The 17,553-nt window shown below is 54.8% G+C and overlaps 7 protein-coding genes and 1 non-coding gene across 8 annotated transcripts; 4 read left to right on the top strand and 4 right to left on the bottom strand.

Moving 5' to 3' along the window:
• Positions 1–23: 23 nt before the first annotated feature.
• On the bottom strand, positions 24–1,471 carry C8Q71DRAFT_261579 (uncharacterized protein). Its single transcript, XM_047917378.1, has 4 exons — positions 1,225–1,471; positions 1,013–1,165; positions 584–967; positions 24–532 (listed from the first exon to the last, which is right to left on the bottom strand). The coding sequence occupies exons 2-4, from the start codon at positions 1,087–1,089 to the stop codon at positions 142–144; spliced, it is 852 nt and encodes a 283-aa protein (XP_047775544.1). The 5' UTR covers positions 1,090–1,165; positions 1,225–1,471; the 3' UTR covers positions 24–141.
• A 942-nt stretch (positions 1,472–2,413) lies between these two features.
• Positions 2,414–2,496, bottom strand: C8Q71DRAFT_t127. Its single transcript has one exon. It is a non-coding gene; the product is annotated as a tRNA-Pro (tRNA).
• Positions 2,497–3,127: 631 nt separating this feature from the next.
• C8Q71DRAFT_261501 (uncharacterized protein) lies at positions 3,128–5,560 on the top strand. The gene is made up of 3 exons (XM_047917377.1): positions 3,128–5,233; positions 5,288–5,335; positions 5,406–5,560. The coding sequence occupies exons 1-2, from the start codon at positions 3,395–3,397 to the stop codon at positions 5,324–5,326; spliced, it is 1,878 nt and encodes a 625-aa protein (XP_047775543.1). The 5' UTR covers positions 3,128–3,394; the 3' UTR covers positions 5,327–5,335; positions 5,406–5,560.
• A 435-nt stretch (positions 5,561–5,995) lies between these two features.
• C8Q71DRAFT_261485 (mismatched base pair and cruciform DNA recognition protein) lies at positions 5,996–6,805 on the bottom strand. Its single transcript, XM_047917376.1, has 3 exons — positions 6,647–6,805; positions 6,354–6,586; positions 5,996–6,298 (listed from the first exon to the last, which is right to left on the bottom strand). The coding sequence occupies exons 1-3, from the start codon at positions 6,670–6,672 to the stop codon at positions 6,249–6,251; spliced, it is 309 nt and encodes a 102-aa protein (XP_047775542.1). The 5' UTR covers positions 6,673–6,805; the 3' UTR covers positions 5,996–6,248.
• Positions 6,806–7,105: 300 nt separating this feature from the next.
• C8Q71DRAFT_777371 (mismatched base pair and cruciform DNA recognition protein) lies at positions 7,106–7,826 on the top strand. Its single transcript, XM_047924711.1, has 3 exons — positions 7,106–7,267; positions 7,324–7,556; positions 7,608–7,826. The coding sequence occupies exons 1-3, from the start codon at positions 7,212–7,214 to the stop codon at positions 7,664–7,666; spliced, it is 348 nt and encodes a 115-aa protein (XP_047775541.1). The 5' UTR covers positions 7,106–7,211; the 3' UTR covers positions 7,667–7,826.
• Positions 7,827–8,062: 236 nt separating this feature from the next.
• C8Q71DRAFT_840380 (uncharacterized protein) lies at positions 8,063–12,391 on the bottom strand (the record flags this gene model as incomplete). Its single annotated transcript, XM_047926517.1, has 4 exons — positions 8,063–9,701; positions 10,139–10,291; positions 10,502–10,526; positions 10,798–12,391. The coding sequence occupies 4 exons, from the start codon at positions 12,389–12,391 to the stop codon at positions 8,063–8,065; spliced, it is 3,411 nt and encodes a 1,136-aa protein (XP_047775540.1).
• A 639-nt stretch (positions 12,392–13,030) lies between these two features.
• On the top strand, positions 13,031–15,429 carry C8Q71DRAFT_261403 (UPF0187-domain-containing protein). Its single transcript, XM_047917375.1, has 2 exons — positions 13,031–13,095; positions 13,151–15,429. The coding sequence occupies exon 2, from the start codon at positions 13,396–13,398 to the stop codon at positions 15,175–15,177; it is 1,782 nt and encodes a 593-aa protein (XP_047775539.1). The 5' UTR covers positions 13,031–13,095; positions 13,151–13,395; the 3' UTR covers positions 15,178–15,429.
• A 206-nt stretch (positions 15,430–15,635) lies between these two features.
• C8Q71DRAFT_726272 (uncharacterized protein) lies at positions 15,636–17,540 on the top strand (the record flags this gene model as incomplete). Its single annotated transcript, XM_047921753.1, has 7 exons — positions 15,636–15,829; positions 15,905–16,082; positions 16,264–16,388; positions 16,426–16,483; positions 16,579–16,675; positions 16,735–16,802; positions 16,863–17,540. 7 exons carry the CDS (start codon positions 15,636–15,638, stop codon positions 17,538–17,540), a joined length of 1,398 nt encoding a protein of 465 aa, XP_047775538.1.
• Between the last annotated feature and the right edge of the window lie 13 nt (positions 17,541–17,553).

Below are 17,553 nucleotides of genomic sequence, written 5' to 3'. Positions count from 1 at the left end.
AACTGATCATCAAATCCCCCAGCACGCACGAATGAGTCTTCACGTTACGATTGACATCTCAAGTACGCAACAATGTACACGATGCGTAGAACAGACTGAAATACATCGTAGCGGCCCCACAATCATGCAAAGTACGTCCGCTCAGTCAAGCTCGTCTACCTCGAAGCTGCGCTCGAACAGCTCGCCGTCGAGGTCATACTCCCGGGGACGAGGTTGGGCTCCCGACCCCCGCCCGGAGCCGTTCTGCCCAGAGCCACCTTGCGGCGGATGAGGAGGACGACTTGGCCCAGCGTGGCCCTGGTTGGTCATCCCGACGTGCCTAAGTCTCTGCGCCGCCGCCTCCATTTGTGCCGCCCTCCTCTGCGCGAGCGCCCTCGCGGCGCGCTCCCGTTCCCCGACAGGGTCTCCATGATCAAAGTTTTTGCGCGCCTCGAGGTCCCGAGAGACGAGGTCGTCGTAGTAGCCGCGCTCCATCAGTGCGTCTTGGAGCTCACGCTCAACCATGACACCGGAGGCATCCGCGGTCGTCCGGCTGTTATTGCATGGTCAGCCACGAGAAAAGAACAAATAGCGAGGGGCTCACATGAACAGCTCGCCGTCGAGGTCGTACTCCCGGGGTGGCAAAAATTTGGCTTTCTCCGACGGGCGTTGAGGCTTCGGATGTTGCAGAGACGGACCAACCCCACTAGACTGGGAGTAATGAGGTGACTTGGTCGGTTGACTCATCGACCCCTTCCTCAGACGAAGCGCCTTCGCGGCGCGCTCCTTGTCTGCGGCGTCGCCTTTACGCTGCCGTTCCTGCTGCTCCCTCATCCTACGAAGCGTGATCGCGGCACGCTCCCTACTATCTACAGGAGTGCGTGCCTCGAGGTCTCGAGAGACAAGGTCGTCGTAGTAGCCGCGCTCTATGAGTCCGTCTTGGAGCTCACGCTCAACTATGGATGCATCTTCGGTCGCGCGACTGTAACTGCATGGTCAGCTATGAGATGATGATGAATAGCGAGGCGCTCACATGGTGACTGGGTGAGCGAGCGCGGGAGCTGTTGCCACCGCCAAAAGGACAGTAGAGGCGAGCGTAGAGTAACGCATGATGTCTTGTATGTACTGGGGTCGTTACGAAGGATTTCGGTGGAATGAACGTGAATCGTCAAAAAAGAGAGCGAGGCTGGAGGGGTCCAAGAAATAAGTGCAACATCCACACTGCAACCGTCGCTGAACACTTACTTGCCGGCAACCTACTCGGTGAGCTCGAAAGAAGAAGAGGAGCTGAGGGACGCGGTAGGCATCCCTCTCTTTTTATGTGCTGGTACTATGCGTAGCCATGGCACAGACTTGGGGATCACAGCGACGATTCTGGCAAGATATCGCGCCGTTCATCGCATCAGCTCGGATCATTGTGCAGCAATTTTGTGCTTGATCATGGTATATGGATCTACACAGTCGGATGATGCGGCGGTAAGCGGTACCTACAGAGGCTCTTGCGACGCAGCCTGTTTCACTTTCATATGTGTACCATTCACCCGTCGTCAAGTATGAGTGGCCTGCTGAGGGAAGCAGACTGGCGGGTTTCACGGTCAAATGATAACTAGACTAGCCATTGTCAGAACAAAGCTTCAGTGATGTAGACTGAGGAACGACCCTATGCTCAGCTGCGATGCTCTTGCAGTAGTAGTGATACATCCACGGTAGTAGCCGAGCCCATATGATGGGAGATTGCATCGCGACTACATCGCGATATCGATCTTCGATCATCCCATCCCACCGTGGCACGCAGGTGGCACGCCTGTTGTAACGATGCTGCAGAGAAGCTTGACAGAACAGCCTGCCGCTCGATTCAGTTTGCGGACGTATGCATACGTCCTAGATGGGCGAACGCCCATCGGTACTTCGTTGAGCCAGTTTCGAGCGAAGTTGTCACTGATAGAAGAGATCAGAAAGGTTCAGGCTCAACAATGCATATACGAAGCAGTCTTGATCTCATATGATGGCTCGTACCAGTGACTGTATTGCACTGGCTGTATGTACTGGGCTACCACTGCTAGCGGGATCACTGTTTCAAACCAGCTACGACGGTGGGTAGACGGATCAGTTGAGCGGCGGTTGTAATGTTGCATACAGCATGCTGCATGCATGTCTGTTGTTCCACAGTGAGTGCCATGTAAGGGTCGATCCAAGTCGACAGAGGAGGTACGAGGTAACCGGTAAGCGCTTAAGCCTTAGTAGGTCGTGGTCACCACGCATTGTTTCCTTCTGACCGCTGTCATGCTCAGATTATATATGGGCCCGAACATCCAAGTCCTGCAGGTGCTCTTCCCGTTCTACTCTGAGTCTGAAGATCAAAAAGAGTACGACCCACCGTCTGCACGAGTCTGTCTCTCCTGCGGATGCCATCGGTGCGTCCGAGCAAAATGTAGGGCTTGACCGGGGATTGAACCCGGGGCCTCCTGCACGTGATAACAACCCAAAGCAGGAATCATACCTCTAGACCATCAAGCCGATGACAATCGGTCAGGCTGGGTAGCCACAATCACACCAGCAAACCATCACAGCAAGCACTCACTGGAACACCCAAAGAGATTCTCCAGGTCGTCCTCGAGGGATGAGGAGGGCCTGGGGCAACGAGCAGGAGCCGTACAAATATGCGTGCCCTGAGGGATCAGTAAGCTGATGAGCCGCTCGATTGGGTCGATCATTGGGCACACATATCGGATCTGACTCGGGCGTTCGTTCGTGACGGTTCGTTGAGTTCGGCTTTTGTCCAAATCTACTACTTCGACGGCTGCATGCGAGCCCATGCGAGCCTGAGGCTATGTAACATCGGCTTTTAGCACTGTGTATATGGGAGTATCCGTATGTGCGTCTCTTTCCTTATATGCTATGTAAATCATGCCTTATTTCTGAACAGTTCGATTGTGCCAGCAACGGTCGTCCGCAGATGTACTGCCAACCTTAGCAACCTCAGCGCTCAGTGGTTCGAGTGGCAGATCGACGGTGTTGCGGTTGCACTTACCTCCTCTTCGATGTTCAACGGATGCGGAATACGGCTCTTTCTGTTGTACGCATTCAAGTTGTCGTCGACACGCTCCTGAGATAGAGAAAACGCAACTACCGGTAGCCTCACTGGATGCAAGGTGAGTACTCGCGGTATATGATGCTGCATACAGCGAGACTGCACACGACTGTTGACTTTTCAGGCCGCATGCGTCGTGTCGTGACATCGAAGACAGTAAGCATGATCTCGCGCTCAAATGAGAATGACATGTTCATCGTCGTGCTCGGTATGCATTCCCTTCTACGGCTTCTCGTTGCGAGATTGCTCGCAGAATTCACAGGCCAGTGTCTCGCTGACGCCCGATAGCAGGAGACTTCCGTCAGATTGCTGTCACGGGGCGCTATGCTCGTGAAGTCAAATGGCAATACGCGCTCTTCTGGGAACGTGCTTGGTGCGTGTCCCAGCGGAGTCCTCGAACCCTTGCCCTGCCCGCATCACCGTCGTCCTGCCAGCCCAACAACACCTGCATTGTCACCGTCCTCATTACCTTCACCCGCGAGTATCCTCATGGCGCAGCCAAATCTTGAAATCCCGTGCTACGCATCGTCGCCGTTCAACGACTCGGATGGAGACCTCATCCTGCGATCAAGCGACGGCGTCGACTTCCGCGTCTTCGGAGTCATCCTACGCCTTGCATCCCCCTTTTTCGCTTCGATGCTCGAGGTCGGTCGGGCGTCGCATGCCGCGGCGGACGTGTCTCACCCAGGCGGCGACGTTGTTCGAGATGGATGCCCGGTCGTACCAGTCCAGGAGGACAGCAACACGTTGGACCTTCTTCTCCGCATCGTATATCCAGTGAAGGATCCTGTCCTCGACGATCTCGCAAGGCTTCAGTCTGTCGTGGCTGCAGCCTTGAAGTATGACATGGAGGAGGCAATCGCGTTAAGTAGCATGACCCTACTCTCCTTCGCGCCGCAGAAGGCATTCAGCGTCTGGGCCATTGCCGTTCGTAACAGGCTCGAAGTGGAGGCACGGGCTGCCGCAGACGAGATCAACCGTCAACAAATCTCAGTGCTGGAGAACTTCCCGCCTGCGATGCAGGAGGTCAACGCTGGGTCGTACTATCGCCTTCTCCAGTATCTGAGTCTGAAAGGGCAAGTTGGCGAGAACTTTGAGTTCTGCTGCCCTCCTATCATTCAGGCCAATTCCAGACTCGCTGCGCCATCGTCTAATGCGTCCCCGGCGTCTAATGAAAAGGTCCTACTATACTTGCAAGGATTGGCCGTCGAGGCTCGTCAGGAACGCATCCGCCGCTCCGAGTCGCTTTCGGATGTCATATGCCGCTCCTCGGATGGGCAGGAATTCCTCGCTGTCAAGGCGTTCCTCGCATTTGCGTCTCCTGTCATCGCTGCGATGGTCACAGACACAGTCATACCTCGTACAAGGGACGCTGGCGATGAATCTGTGGCATCGAACGCCAATACAGACTTGACGTTCGAGGAAGACGGCGATACGTTGAGGGCCCTCATCGACCTATGCTACCCCGACGCCGGCGATGACGCGCAGGAATACCTGACGTTGCCAGGCATTCATGACGCTGTGGAAAAATATGGGATGAAGAATGCGAGAGAGATTCTGCAACGCGAGTGGTCGCAGCTGATGCCATCGGACCCGCTGCGAGCGTACTTGCTTGCAGCGCGTCACAAGCGCTCCGCGGATGCGCTCAAGGCGGCAGAGCGGTTACTCGACCGATCCATGGAAGAGTACCATGTTCCCGCAATGGAAAGCTCACCGGCATCTACATATCGCAACGCCCTTTTGTATCATCGGGCGTGCAAGGATGCTGCTTGCGATGTAGCACGGCTGGTACGTTCAAAGGCTGGCCCGGGAGGTGGCAGCGAAGGAGACTTCGTTGTTCCACGCTCTTCTACCCAGTGTATTGGCGTTCAAGTCTACGGCAATAAAGGCCGTTCCTGCCTGGGGTCCGCAAATTATCTTGTCAATCCAGATATTAGGAACCGCTGCTGCATCCCCTGTACCCTGCTAGGAACCGGTATCGCTCACGCTTGCGAGCGTCTGGAGTCACCATCAGCCGAGTTATTCACTGCGATGGATTGGCTGAGGAATCCGTCGCTGGCGAGCAACCCGGTCTGGCCTTCGTCCTCATACAAGCAGGACCACCTCGCAATGCGGCGGCTGTACAAGGCCATGTATGACGAAGTCATCCTCAAGGTAAACCAGGTATGTCGTCACGTCTAGAAGTTGATATTGTTGCTTTCTTATCTCACTTTGCAGGCGTCTACGCAATACATAGTCATACAGCCCGAGGCGTAGAGAACGAAGGTAGGTGAATCTTCTATGGCATTTTGGGTGACCATCAACCTGCTAACGCGCGGTCATCTGAACTTAACAGAACATGGCACTGTGGTAACACCTGCTAACTCCTGTGACGGTCGCCTCATGTCCCCCAACGTCCCCGACAATCTTACAATTTTTGTTCTCGATTGACCACAATGCTGTACATATGGCCTGTCTCTAGCACCCAGAGTGGGCGTTTCTCTGATGACCTACTATCCAATATCGAGTGCCAATTTCTGCTCAGGTCAGTTCGCAATTTCGATGTGCGCGACACTGACATATATACCAAGGTCAGAGTTCTCGGAGCTGCTGCGTAACAGATGGTGTGCGGCCGTTGGATGAAATAATACCTCTGTTCGAACATTCGTAGGCGGCGCTGCTGTGCGGCCAGCTGCAATTCTCATGAACACATCCCAAAAGATAACTCATAACTTCGCCTTAGGCATCGCCATGACCCATCGACTGCGTGGATACGTCCATCCGCGCTCGCCACGAGGCACCCTTCCCGTGAACTCTATTCGGGTCACACACACTTCTCTGCAACGGAGTCTGGCGTAGCAGTCATAAACCGGTTTGCCTCCACACAATGTACTCATATGGATTCCATGATAAATGTTCGCTCCATCGACGCCCAGCGGTCTTCCATCAGTCTGTCGTCAAACATAAGCATTGTTACGCAAAACTCTCAACCTAACGTCTACAGAGATGGCGGTCGACGAACTGGATACTATCCTCGGAAATTATGCGGGAGAGGATCCGTTATTGTTGGTAATGTATGCTACACCGCCGTCGCCGGGACAAGACATCTGGGTCTACTCTGCCACTACGAGACAGGGTGCACAGCATTGCCGTTCCCAGGGCCGTAACGTGGCACACAGTGAAATTAAGAGAACATGCTTCACGAGTTGAAATCTTGCTGCGTCTGTCCCTTGTCGTGCCGGACATTGCCTTGAAGTGTTTCATCAGGATCCCTGACTATGTGTCGATAGAGACGCATACATACCGGAAGCCTCCTGCTGGCGGTCGCCAGTCACTGCACCGACGACAGCGTCCTTCTTTCCACCAAGCCTGTCAACCGTTCCCTCGGTATATCCTTTAGCTTGAGCAGCCTGGTATTCGGCTTCGCCTTGAGCGTGCTCCTCCTTGCCGGATTGTTGCCAGGACTGCAGGTCGGTGACGTTGCCAATGGCCTCGTTGACAGTGCCCTTCAGCGAGTGAAACTGGCCGGAGGTCTTGCTATCAGTGGATATATGCGCGTCAGCGCGTAAGACAGACATCATTAACACGACGACGTACTTTGGTTCGTTGCCGTTGCCGGACATAATGGCGAGGCCGTCTGAGTTGTGCGTGGAGATGATGGTGGTGGTGGAGATTGGGAGAGCTGGAACCGGGAGCACGCAAGGATCGCCTTTATGTAGGCGCGAAACGGTTAGTTCATTTCACGTCAACTTGTCGACGCGACGCGCGACGCGTCTCGCGCTGCACATCAGCCGCTCAATGACGTCACGCGTCAGACTCGCCGACGTCGGCAGATCGAATCTCACGCAGGAACGCCACAACGCTCGCGATACATGATGACGTCGGTGTCAGGGACCGATGACGTAGCCACGACCGCCGTCATGGCTCCTCAAAAGGCAAGTCTCCCTGTGGTGTCGATGTGTCACGTCGGAGTACCACAGACCTCGTCGCGAACAGCCTTGAGGCCCCGCCAAGTGACGCGATTCGTGGCTCTCCCTGCAATGGGGCTATGCATCAGACGAGCGGTATATAAGACAAGCGAAATTCACCTTTCGAGCATCAAGCAAACTCACATACCCTTCACACATCCATCGCCCCAACTCTCCCACTTGCAACTACCAACATGTCTGGCTCGAACGACAACAGCAACAACAATAACACTGGCAACGGTGAGCCTAAGTAAGTTTGACTAGAACCGTATGCTCTTTGAACCGTACTCACGAGATGTCGTGCAGCAAGACCACCGGACAGTACCACTCCCTGAAGGGAACTGTGGTGGAGACGGTCGGCGATCTCACCGGTGCTCAGTCCTGGAGGCAATCCGGGAAGGAAGAGCACGCGCAGGGCGAGGCCGAGTACCAGGCCGCCCAGGCGAAGCAATACGCAGAGGGCACCATCGACCGCCTCAGCGGAAAGAAGGATGCTGTTGTCGGCGCGATCACCGGTGACCGCCAGCAGGAAATTTCTGGTGAGTAGAAGCGGGTATCCACAAGAGCATGCTTGCTGACCCATGATCCAGGCAACCTCCGCCACGATCAAGGCCAGGCGCAACAACAGTTCAACGACCCGACTGCATGAGCAGTCACTTGCGCATCGATACCCTCTCGGGCCGTATGATATAAACGGACGTTAGTATTATGATTGATGTATCATCGCAACTCATTATGGCACGGCTGTCCAACATGAGACAACCGATCGAATACCAATGTCTCCGTCGCAATTGATGGTGCACTCGCAAGGACCGACGTGACTAACGACTCAGAGGCCAGTTCTCGACGTCAAAGATCCCGGGGTCGCGCAAGCACTCTGGGGGTAGGAGCAGCATGTCAGATCTCTCGTCATTGCACAAATTACGAGAAACACAGCATATATGGTCCCTATATCCCATCGGAAGACTGCGAGCTCATGCAAGAGTCCGTGTATACCTATAACATTTGCCAACGTCAGACAGTATACATATACTAGCGCGTCCTGTCATCTCACCTTTGCGATATGTTCGGACAGATTTTTGCGAAGTGCCGCGTACATGTCCAGCAATCGGGTCCTATCTCCAGGTGCAACACATGAAGAACAAATCTTCTGGACTTCCGTTACGCCACCGTCGGTCTCGAGATGGTGGAGAAGCGTGTATGGTTTCGTTTCGAATGGCCGCAAAGCCTTGGTGAACTTGTCCGTAAGCGTTTCACTTATTTTCTCGGGATCCGAGTCCGAATCATAGTTGTATGCCTTATTGTATCCCTTCCTGCAAGGCCCGGAGCGCTTCCCATGGTATACCGAGGCTTTTGAGGCCGTGCCGCCGGCGCTTACCGGAGCTGGACAGTGCTGCTGAATGACCGCGTCTCCGCACTGTTTTACCATACGGTCACAGAGCCAATGATACAGCAGCAGGCTACGATATGTTGGCGCGAAACAGGCCTCCAGCTCTGCTACGTAGTAGTCCATCATAGATCGATCGAGGAGCTGTGTAGCTGCCTGACGAGCCTCGACGTGCAAGTCATGGCTCACTGCGAGCAGGTACGCTCGCAATGGGTCCGAAGCGGATAGACGAGACCACTGGCGACGAAGACCGTCCACCGCGTTGGCCACGTCGTACTTCGCAGCGGCCGTTGTCACGTCGAGCAGCGCCAGGAGCCCCTGTACGTCACGCTCCGCGTCCCCCTTCGAGAGCGGGTAACATAGCCCAAGCAGGGCCCTCAAGGTGTCGCCATCTTCTTCGAACACGAGAGCCGGGATGTAAGCCGCCCCGTCTGCTGCGTTGCTGCCTTCGCTAGTGGTCGTAGTGTCGCGCGTAGGTATGCTAGTGATCATCGCGTGCATAACGGGAGACGCCAGCGCGAGGAGCGCTTTGTGTGCCGGAAACTCTTGACCATCCGATGAACGGCAGACGACGTCCGCGAGGTCCTGAATTTGACTGTGACTGGGCGAGATGAGGTACGAGGATTCAGCAGACGTCGAAAGGGAGGAAGGGTCGGTGTTGGGGCGCTGCGACAAGGAAGGTCTGCAGAACCCGAAGCCCTCCTCCACCTTGCCCTCTAGACGGTGGTATTGCAGGAGGCGGTAATACGCCCCGGCAGTGACATGCTGCATTTCGGATGGGAATACGGTGAGGACTGCGAGGACTGGACTGTGCTGACGTATGATCTCGTCTGCGGCGGCACGTGCCTCTGGTTCGAGTTCGTTTCGAACAGCAATCGCCCAGACGCGAAAAGGATCTGTCGGTATGAAAGAACGCAGAGCCGCGCTCGCGAACTCGACAGCCCTCGTCATGTCGTACTTCAGTGCCGCAGCTAGGACTGCATGAACCTGAGGGAGATCATCAAGGGCGGGGGCCTTCTGCGGATAGATAATACGCAGGAGACTGTTGAGGATCTGGCTGTCCTCTTGCACCGGAACGACCGGACAGCCATCTCGAAGTTCCTCGTCCTCCGCATTACCAACCTTGAGCATGGTAGCGAACACATCGGAAGCGACTTCGAGGATGAAGCTGGACACGCGAAAGTCGACGAGATCGGAAGAACGGATGATAAAGTCGGCCTTTGGATGGTCGAAGGGCGGTAAGGCATAGGGAGGGATCTTAGGCAGGTCTGGTAGTTCGGATGCCATGGTGCAGTTTCTCGAGTCGAGTGATGTATTGGACTATGGACGATGAGGGTAAGATTGAGACTCGTGTAGAGAGAGCATTCTACTACTCACGAATTCGACACGCCTGGAACACGTTGCTAGTAGACGCCAGACTGAATGCGAAGCCGATGAGAGTATGGAGCGTAGGCCGCAGATCTCACATTCTCGTCACGACAGACGATATCGAAATAGCAGAACATACTAGTCCGCTATCACATCCTGTCGTATATGGTTGAAGGGCTCGGCGCGAAGCATAGCGTTACGGTCGCATCGAACGAATGTGTGGTACGATGCACCAACATATGTACGGTCCATGAGTCGCTGTTGTATTTAGTAGCACAGTCCAGTATGCCTCATCGAGTAGGTTACTCACGGGCAGAGTCTTGGAGACATGCTTGCGCCGCTTCCATGCCAACGGCTGCAGTACACAATATGACCGCCTCTAGTGTCCAACAAATCCAGTCGGAGTAAAGATAGCGGAATATACAAGTTAACATCATTCGCAGCGAAGTGATAGCCAAGATCAAAAGAGTGCTACGAGTCACTTCGTTCCGACCAGAACGGGGTGGTCGACTCGTACTCCTTCAAGCTTCAAGCTTCAAGTCTAGATCTGTTGAGGATAGGCGCTCATGTCAATTGTTGCGCGTATCAAACATGCACAAATAAGCCGCAGCCAATGCGATACGCGCCTCCCGTTTGGCAAGAACTCGAGTTACCTTTGAACGCCATATATCCAAAGCATGAATCCTATCCATGGCATACACTATAAACCTTCCCTGAGCAATAATGAACGGTAATCGGCGGCGTGTCGCGAACCCTGCATCGGCCGGTGGCTAGATGGACCCCCTCCTCTTCTTCCTCCTCCTCCTCCTACACGAGCATTCCCGGGACCCCGTACTGCCGGCAAACTACCGGTGTAATTCCATAGCCTATTTGACACATCTGCCCTTTACTGTACACCATCCCATCCCGCCAGACGGGTAGGGTCACGGCCGCTCTATCTTCAAGGGTTCACCGATATGTTTCGAAAACTCCTGAGGATACACAGGGTTCGGAAATTATGTTCATGGCGAGAGTTGTAACAACACGTACCTTGTCGATGTGCTCGCGTACTTCGCTACACAGTCCCTTTAGGAATGTTGTGAGGAGCGTGCGATCGGCTGGTTGCGAGCATGCAGAGCAGTACGGGTTCGAAAATATCGAACCCGGGCAATCCTGGAGCAGCTCGGATGTCGCAATCAGTACACTTGGCTCCGTCTTTGATTGCTGCAGTGCATTAACGATAATCTGGCCTAGTTGGACGCATGGCTCACACGCCTGTGGATTGCGATCCAGATTTCGCAGGACCTCGACCCCACGACAAGTGTAAGAGCTCCCATAGTACTCGTTCATGTAGGTCGATCTACACCTCGAGGCTTTGATTGGAATCTTGACATCATAGATGACTTTCGCTGTTGTCGGGAGGTGCGCCAGTGATCGTCCGGTGTTGTGGATCGAAGACCGACAGGAATTATGATACATGCATAGCGCACGATACATCGATGCCGCCGAGATTTCCAGCGCAGAGGTATAGTAGTCATCCAAGGTGCGATCAAGGAGTTGCTGCGCTGCTTGACGTGCCTCAGCATGTGCCTTGCGGCTTGCTGCGAACAGGAATACACGCAAAGGGTCTGAGGCCGATAACTTTGTCCATTGGTCTTGCAGAAGTTTTCTCGCATCGTCCATCTCGTATTTTTTCGCCGCCTCGATGACGTTCTGTAGGACCTGCAGCTCCTGCACGGCAACCTCCCCCTCCAATGCACATAGCCCGAGAACGACTCCCAGCGTCGCCGCATCCTCCTCAAATGACAGCATAGGCAAGCCACCTTCCATATCGGGCGAATTTGCTGCTGCGGTAGGCAGGCTCAGCATCATCGCGGCCATGACAGGCGATGCGAGCGCAAGCAACACCTTGTGTGCCGGAAATTTTTGTCCATCTGCAGAACGACATAAGATATCTGCCAATGGTTGGATGCGACTGTGTTTCGGCGATATGATCTGAGTACCAGCGGGGCTGGAAGACGCGGGAGGAGAGACGGGTGATGTCGTAGGGGGATCACAAAACTTGAAGTCCGTCTCAACCGCGCCCTGCAAACGCCGGTAACGCAGGAGGCGATAGTACGCACCAGCGTCGATAGCCTGCATTTCGGACGGGAAGCTATCCAGCACTGAGATATGTTGACGATTCATCTCGTCCGCTGCGGCGCGTGATTCAGGCTCGAGCCTGTTACGGACCGCAATCGCCCACACGCGAACGGGTTCCTTCGCGATGAAAGAGCGCAGGGCCGTTCTAGCCAGCTCCGTTGCATAGTCCATGTCGAACTTCAGAGCGGCTCCCAGGACCGCATGAAGCTTTGGGAGTTGGTCGAGAACAGGAGCCTTCGTAGGATATATGACGCGCAAGAGGACGTCCAGAGTCTTGCTGTCCTCCTGCATCTGTACGATCGGACACCCGTCTCGAAGCTCATCGTCGCTGACTTGACCAGCCGCGAACATGTCGGCGAAGAATTGCGAGGAAATCTTCAGGATGAATCTGGACACTCGAAAGTCGACATTGTCAGAGGAGCGAAGGATCAGATCGGCTTCGGGGTCGTCGAAGGGGGATGAGGCATAAGGAGGAGTACTGCAGACGTTCCGTTCCATGGCACAGTTGAGAGAGCGATGTGGTGGATGATAGAGAGGATGTGGGAGATAATGAGGCTCACCATGAGGGAAGGAAGTCGTGGCCCGCGCCCTCAGCCTAAGCACGTTGTTGACAGACGCCGACTTGGATTTGGAACTAGGACTGCACGCATGATGACCATCGCAGGCACTTTCCGGCAAAAAGAAAAGAAAACACACTCTGCATCTTGGCTCTGCGGTGAGGTATATGCAAGACTTTGCCATTGTCAATTGACATGTGAGTTCAAGGAGCACGGCAACATGGATAGTCAACGACTATATACATGCCACTCATCTTGGGTAAACTCACATCATCCACGTCCAGTACTTATGCAGTACTTCCGCCGTCTCGCACATCAACTAACAGGTGTCGTCGACACTGAAAGGCGTGTCGACAACTGACGACTCGGAGCTTTTGGAGATGAGCGTAGAAGTGTTTCGAAACAAAAATATTAAGGCATACTGAATAGGATCTCAACAAGACTGCAGGGAAGCCGCAGGTTCGTTCTGAGGGAGAGGCGTACGCGTAGTGTCTGCGGCCAATCTGCGGCAGAGGAGCGTCGGAGTCAAACGCAATGTCTGCGACTCACAACATGCACAAACAACACGTCGACGCGCGCGGTTACACATGCGGCCCCGCTTGACTAGGAAAAGTACTCATCCTCGAGAACCATATACCCCAAGATGTGAGTGTCTCTATTCAACCAAAGTGATGGGAGAATGTTGAGCAAATGCACACAGACCCCATTCCCCAGCGGCGGGTGCCTCTTCCCCGAGTGAGCCACAACAAATCCGGTCGTGCACATCTTATTGAAGGCTTGTACGAACGCCGTGAAGCCGTCATCGACTGGAAGTCACTTTGTGCACGACGTTCTCGGTGCGCTGACGAACCCACTCTTTCCCTTGCTTCGCTTACCACCGAAGTACGTCTCGAAGTGTAGACCCGGGGATACCGAAGTCTATAGACGACGGTACTCACGCTCACCATGGTGTCCCTACGACCCACGCCATTACACTCTAAACAATCATCTCATGCGAAGCGTAGTTCCACTGGCCATCACGCCCTCCTTCCCGCCTCTTCGGAACGAACATGGCATCTGTATACAGATGTGTACGAGGTGCCTGTGGGTCAACCAAAGACCTTCCTCCATTGGACGTTCGGGAGAGACACCGTGATATGGAGGATATGGCCAGCGGTAACGTTGCACACGCTCTTCGCAGCCGGTGTGGTGACGCTGTCCATGAAGACTCAGGTCAGGCTTGACATCCCCCCCGTGCTCCTCACCGTGCTTGGAGTTGTCATCGGCTTCGTCATCTCCTACCGCGCCATGTCTGGCTACGATCGCTACTGGACGGGCCGCAGCTCATGGTCAGACGTCATCCGCAACCTCCGCACCTTCACGCGTCTCGTATGGGTTCACGTTCCCCTCCGACTTGGCCCCAAATCTGACCACGAGACGCCGCCGGACGAGAGAAAGAGGTGTATGGAGGAAAAGCGTATGGCGCTTGACTTGGCATTGGGCTTCGCGGTCGCTGTCAAACACCATCTAAGGAGCGAAATGGGTATCTATTACGAGGACCTTTATGGCTTAGTCAGGCCTCTGCACAACCATCCACATCACCGTCGACACCACCCTCGCGACGAACAAGAACATCCCAATGGAGCATCACAGACCCCTGCATCCCCCGAGCAGACGACGCCTAACGCGGACCCTGCTGGCACGAGCGCAGATCCAGTGATCCCACCTGTCAACACATATGGCACGTTCGCAGCCCAACGCCTGCTCTCACACCGCACATCCTCCTCCAGCTTTTCCAGCATTATATCTGGCGACGACGCTCAGGATCACCATCCACTACTCCCTGGGCGCGCGCGGCGCACTGACTCCGGCGTAATAGGGGCAGTCTCTAGCGACCTAATCCCGTTCGGAGACGAGGCTGGTGCCTTCCTGAAAGCGTTCGGCAGGGCGTTGGCGTGGCCTTTCGTGCTCGTGAGAGGGCGGAGGATACAGCCAGACGAAGAGGGTCAAGTTGGGGTTGTCGTCACGGGGGCAGCGGAGACGGGGGAAACGGTTGACCAGGGCATCGCAGACGCTTTCGACGAGAGCGGTGGGCAGCGCAAGTTCGCCGGAGAGGCTCGCGTTACGACCGCTGCGGTCGGACATCGTTCCGTGAACCCTGAAACCATCGACGCATCGCGCATGACGCATGCGAAGCACCGACCGCGGGTCGCGGGTGGTGGCCAGAGCCTCCCGCTCGAAACCATATTCGCTCTGTCGGCGTGGCTGTCCGTGCTTGAGGAGCGCGAGAGCGTCCCGGGGTCTAGTCTCGGAGGCATGATAGGAGCGTTGGCCGGTCTGGAGGACGCCCTGGGTGCCCTGGAGCGCATCCTGACCACGCCGTTGCCATTCGTCTATGCCGTGCACATCCGGCATACGGTGTGGGTGTACCTGTTCTTCCTGCCCTTCCAGCTCATTGGTCAGTTCGAGTGGTACACCATACCGGGTGTGTGTATCGCTGCGTTCATCTACCTCGGTTTTTTGGCCGCGGGAGAGGAAATCGAGCAACCGTTTGGATACGACGAGAACGATCTCAATCTGGACATGTTCTGCAACGAGATCATCCGTGCAGACATCGAGCGTCTCAAGCGCACACCAAACCGGAACGTGTTCTTGGGCGGTCATCAGCATCGGGCGGACGCCAACAGTGACAAGGGGAAAGAAACGGGATGGAGGGTCGAGGACGTGTTCGGGGCCATCCAAGACTAATTTGAAGCTGGTCTGGCCCGGGGTTCGTTGGAGTTAAGTTATTCACGCTCTTTTGCTACCACAGACTATGACGCGGAGGAAATGTACAGTGCACACGTACTTAACGTCATCGATGCATATATCCAATTTCTGATGGCAGAACAGTGACTTAAGAGAGCGAATGGCTCGTAATTGACTGATTAGACACTGCTGCCTAGGTCGTTCCGCCTTTCTTGGGGTTCTCGCGATGGCACATGAAAAGCCCTGCAAGACGGTGATGCCCAACACCTTACTTATCTGGACAGAGTTTGGCTTCTGCCGGTATGGACGCGAGGGGGGCGTACGTCGTAAATCTCCCACCGCAATCTCGCGCTACTGTGGTTCTCTATAAATGTCGTGGTCAGTGTCCCTAGGCTGTACCCTTGTCGAATGGTTCATTGACAATGCTTGTCAAGGGGCGGCTCGCACGACCTCCCCCCATGCCCTACGAACACCCATTCACAAAGATGACCACAGACACAATCCTCCGCTCATCAGACGGCGATGACTATAGGGTCCCCAAAGTGATACTGTCCGAGGCCTCTTCTGTCTTTGAGGCATGTTCTCATTACCGCAGCCACCAGTTGCATTCGATGAACACCCGTCGGAAGTCAAGAACACTACCGTCGTCGAGGTTCCTGGGAAGAACAGTTGCGCTCTCGACAATCTTCTTCGTTATTGCTACCCGATGTCTAGGGCAATTATACAGGATCCGCAAGAGATCATTGCGCTTCTCGATCCGGCTGACAAGGATACCGGCGCCGTTGGCAAGTATGTGGAATACGCCTGCTGGAGCTGTGTCTGGGGATCTGGTCGCAGATGGCCTACGGACGATGGCAGAAGTGCTTGTCTACCTAGATGACGATCTCGACGAAATGCTGGCGAAGGTACGTTGTATATGTCTCGTGCTCTGGTGCAGCGTTCATACATTCACAGATACCTTTCGACATATCTGAATCTGAAGACGACCAAATATGGAACATCAGTCGGACATGATTTGTCGACGTTATCATTGGCAGCATCGGTGCTCAGGACGTATTTGTGAGGTAAATCCATGGTACAGTCTAGGAGTCCTGGACAAATCCTCGCGGCCTTCAAGGTCCCGTAGTCACCTTCACTGCCTACCACTGTGTGCGATTCAAAATATCCTGCGTGCCTTTGTATGTCCGCGTGAGCAAGACCAGCCACGCGATGTATGTTTGACAGTTCAAATCCTGATGCGCCTGGTAGCATTCCGAAGCAGACGATGGGCATTCGCGACGGTCTGCATTATGATGACCATTTAACAGTCAGCCTCACTCAATCCTTCGCTCTCCCACCTTCCATCGACTTGCCCCTTGACCTTCTAGACTTAAAATCTGCCTTCTTCCTACGATATCCCAGGAAACTGCCAGAGGCGGGATGATTCGCATTCGATGCTACGAGGAGTCTGGCGCGGAAGCAAGAGAAGCACGGAAGATGCTCAACCAGTGTGCACATTGTAGGTATTCCGATACTGGCCAATGCCGTCCAACTCATTGAGCAACTTGCGTTCCTTAGGCCATAAGGGCAAGCGCGAGGTGGAAAGCTTTTCCAGATGCAGCGGCTGCAAGGCTGTACATTATTGCGTAGGTCACAGTGCAACACACTGATCACTTCAATAGTATTGATACGGCTTGATCCTACAGAGCAGTGAGTGCCAGAAGAACCATTGGCGTGAGCACAGAAAGCGCTGCCGACTTGAGCGCGAACGCCGCGCTCGTGTCGAGGAGGTCGACTACCAATTCTTCTCCGACCTCTCGCTAGTCCCGGCCGCCCAGGCGGCCAAACACTCTGCGGCGCTACCAGGACAGCTCCTGGACGAGCTGCGCGTTTTCGGGGATAAATTCATGCCTGCGCTCCTCACCGCTGGCTACAATGCGCTGGTCCGCCCCATTCGCAGTGCAAAAGCTATCTCCGAGGCGAAGACTATACTCTTCGTTCTCCTGGAGCGCCTTCCCGATGACAGCTTGCCGACTTACCCTTGGTCACGCTTCCGAGTGGCTTTCGTGGGCGACATGAAGATCGAGCACTTGGTCGACTTCTTCAACGACGAGAGCGTCAGGAAGCTTGTCCCGCACACTGACGACCAGATTCTCGGCCCCGACGGCGCCAAGAAGATAAAGATGTTCCTATCCAGTATATCCTTTGCGACGACGCCCTCTACACCCGTCCACTACACACCCAGTGTGACTTTGACGCGAGAACAGATGGCGAACTTCGAGGTACGAGGAGATTGGCCAAACTGGTTCAAGGTTGTGGTACAGCGAACGTGTGGCCATCCACCGTCGATGCCAACGAGCCCTGAGACACTATCGACGGCATAACAATGCTCTGCCA

Source organism: Rhodofomes roseus (genome assembly GCF_022264815.1).
Source record: "Rhodofomes roseus strain CIRM-BRFM 1785 chromosome Unknown C8Q71scaffold_21, whole genome shotgun sequence".
In the NCBI taxonomy this organism is placed as follows: Eukaryota; Fungi; Basidiomycota; class Agaricomycetes; order Polyporales; family Fomitopsidaceae; genus Rhodofomes; species Rhodofomes roseus.
Note: the sequence above shows the minus strand (reverse complement) of the source record. Positions and strands in the feature narration are given on the sequence as shown.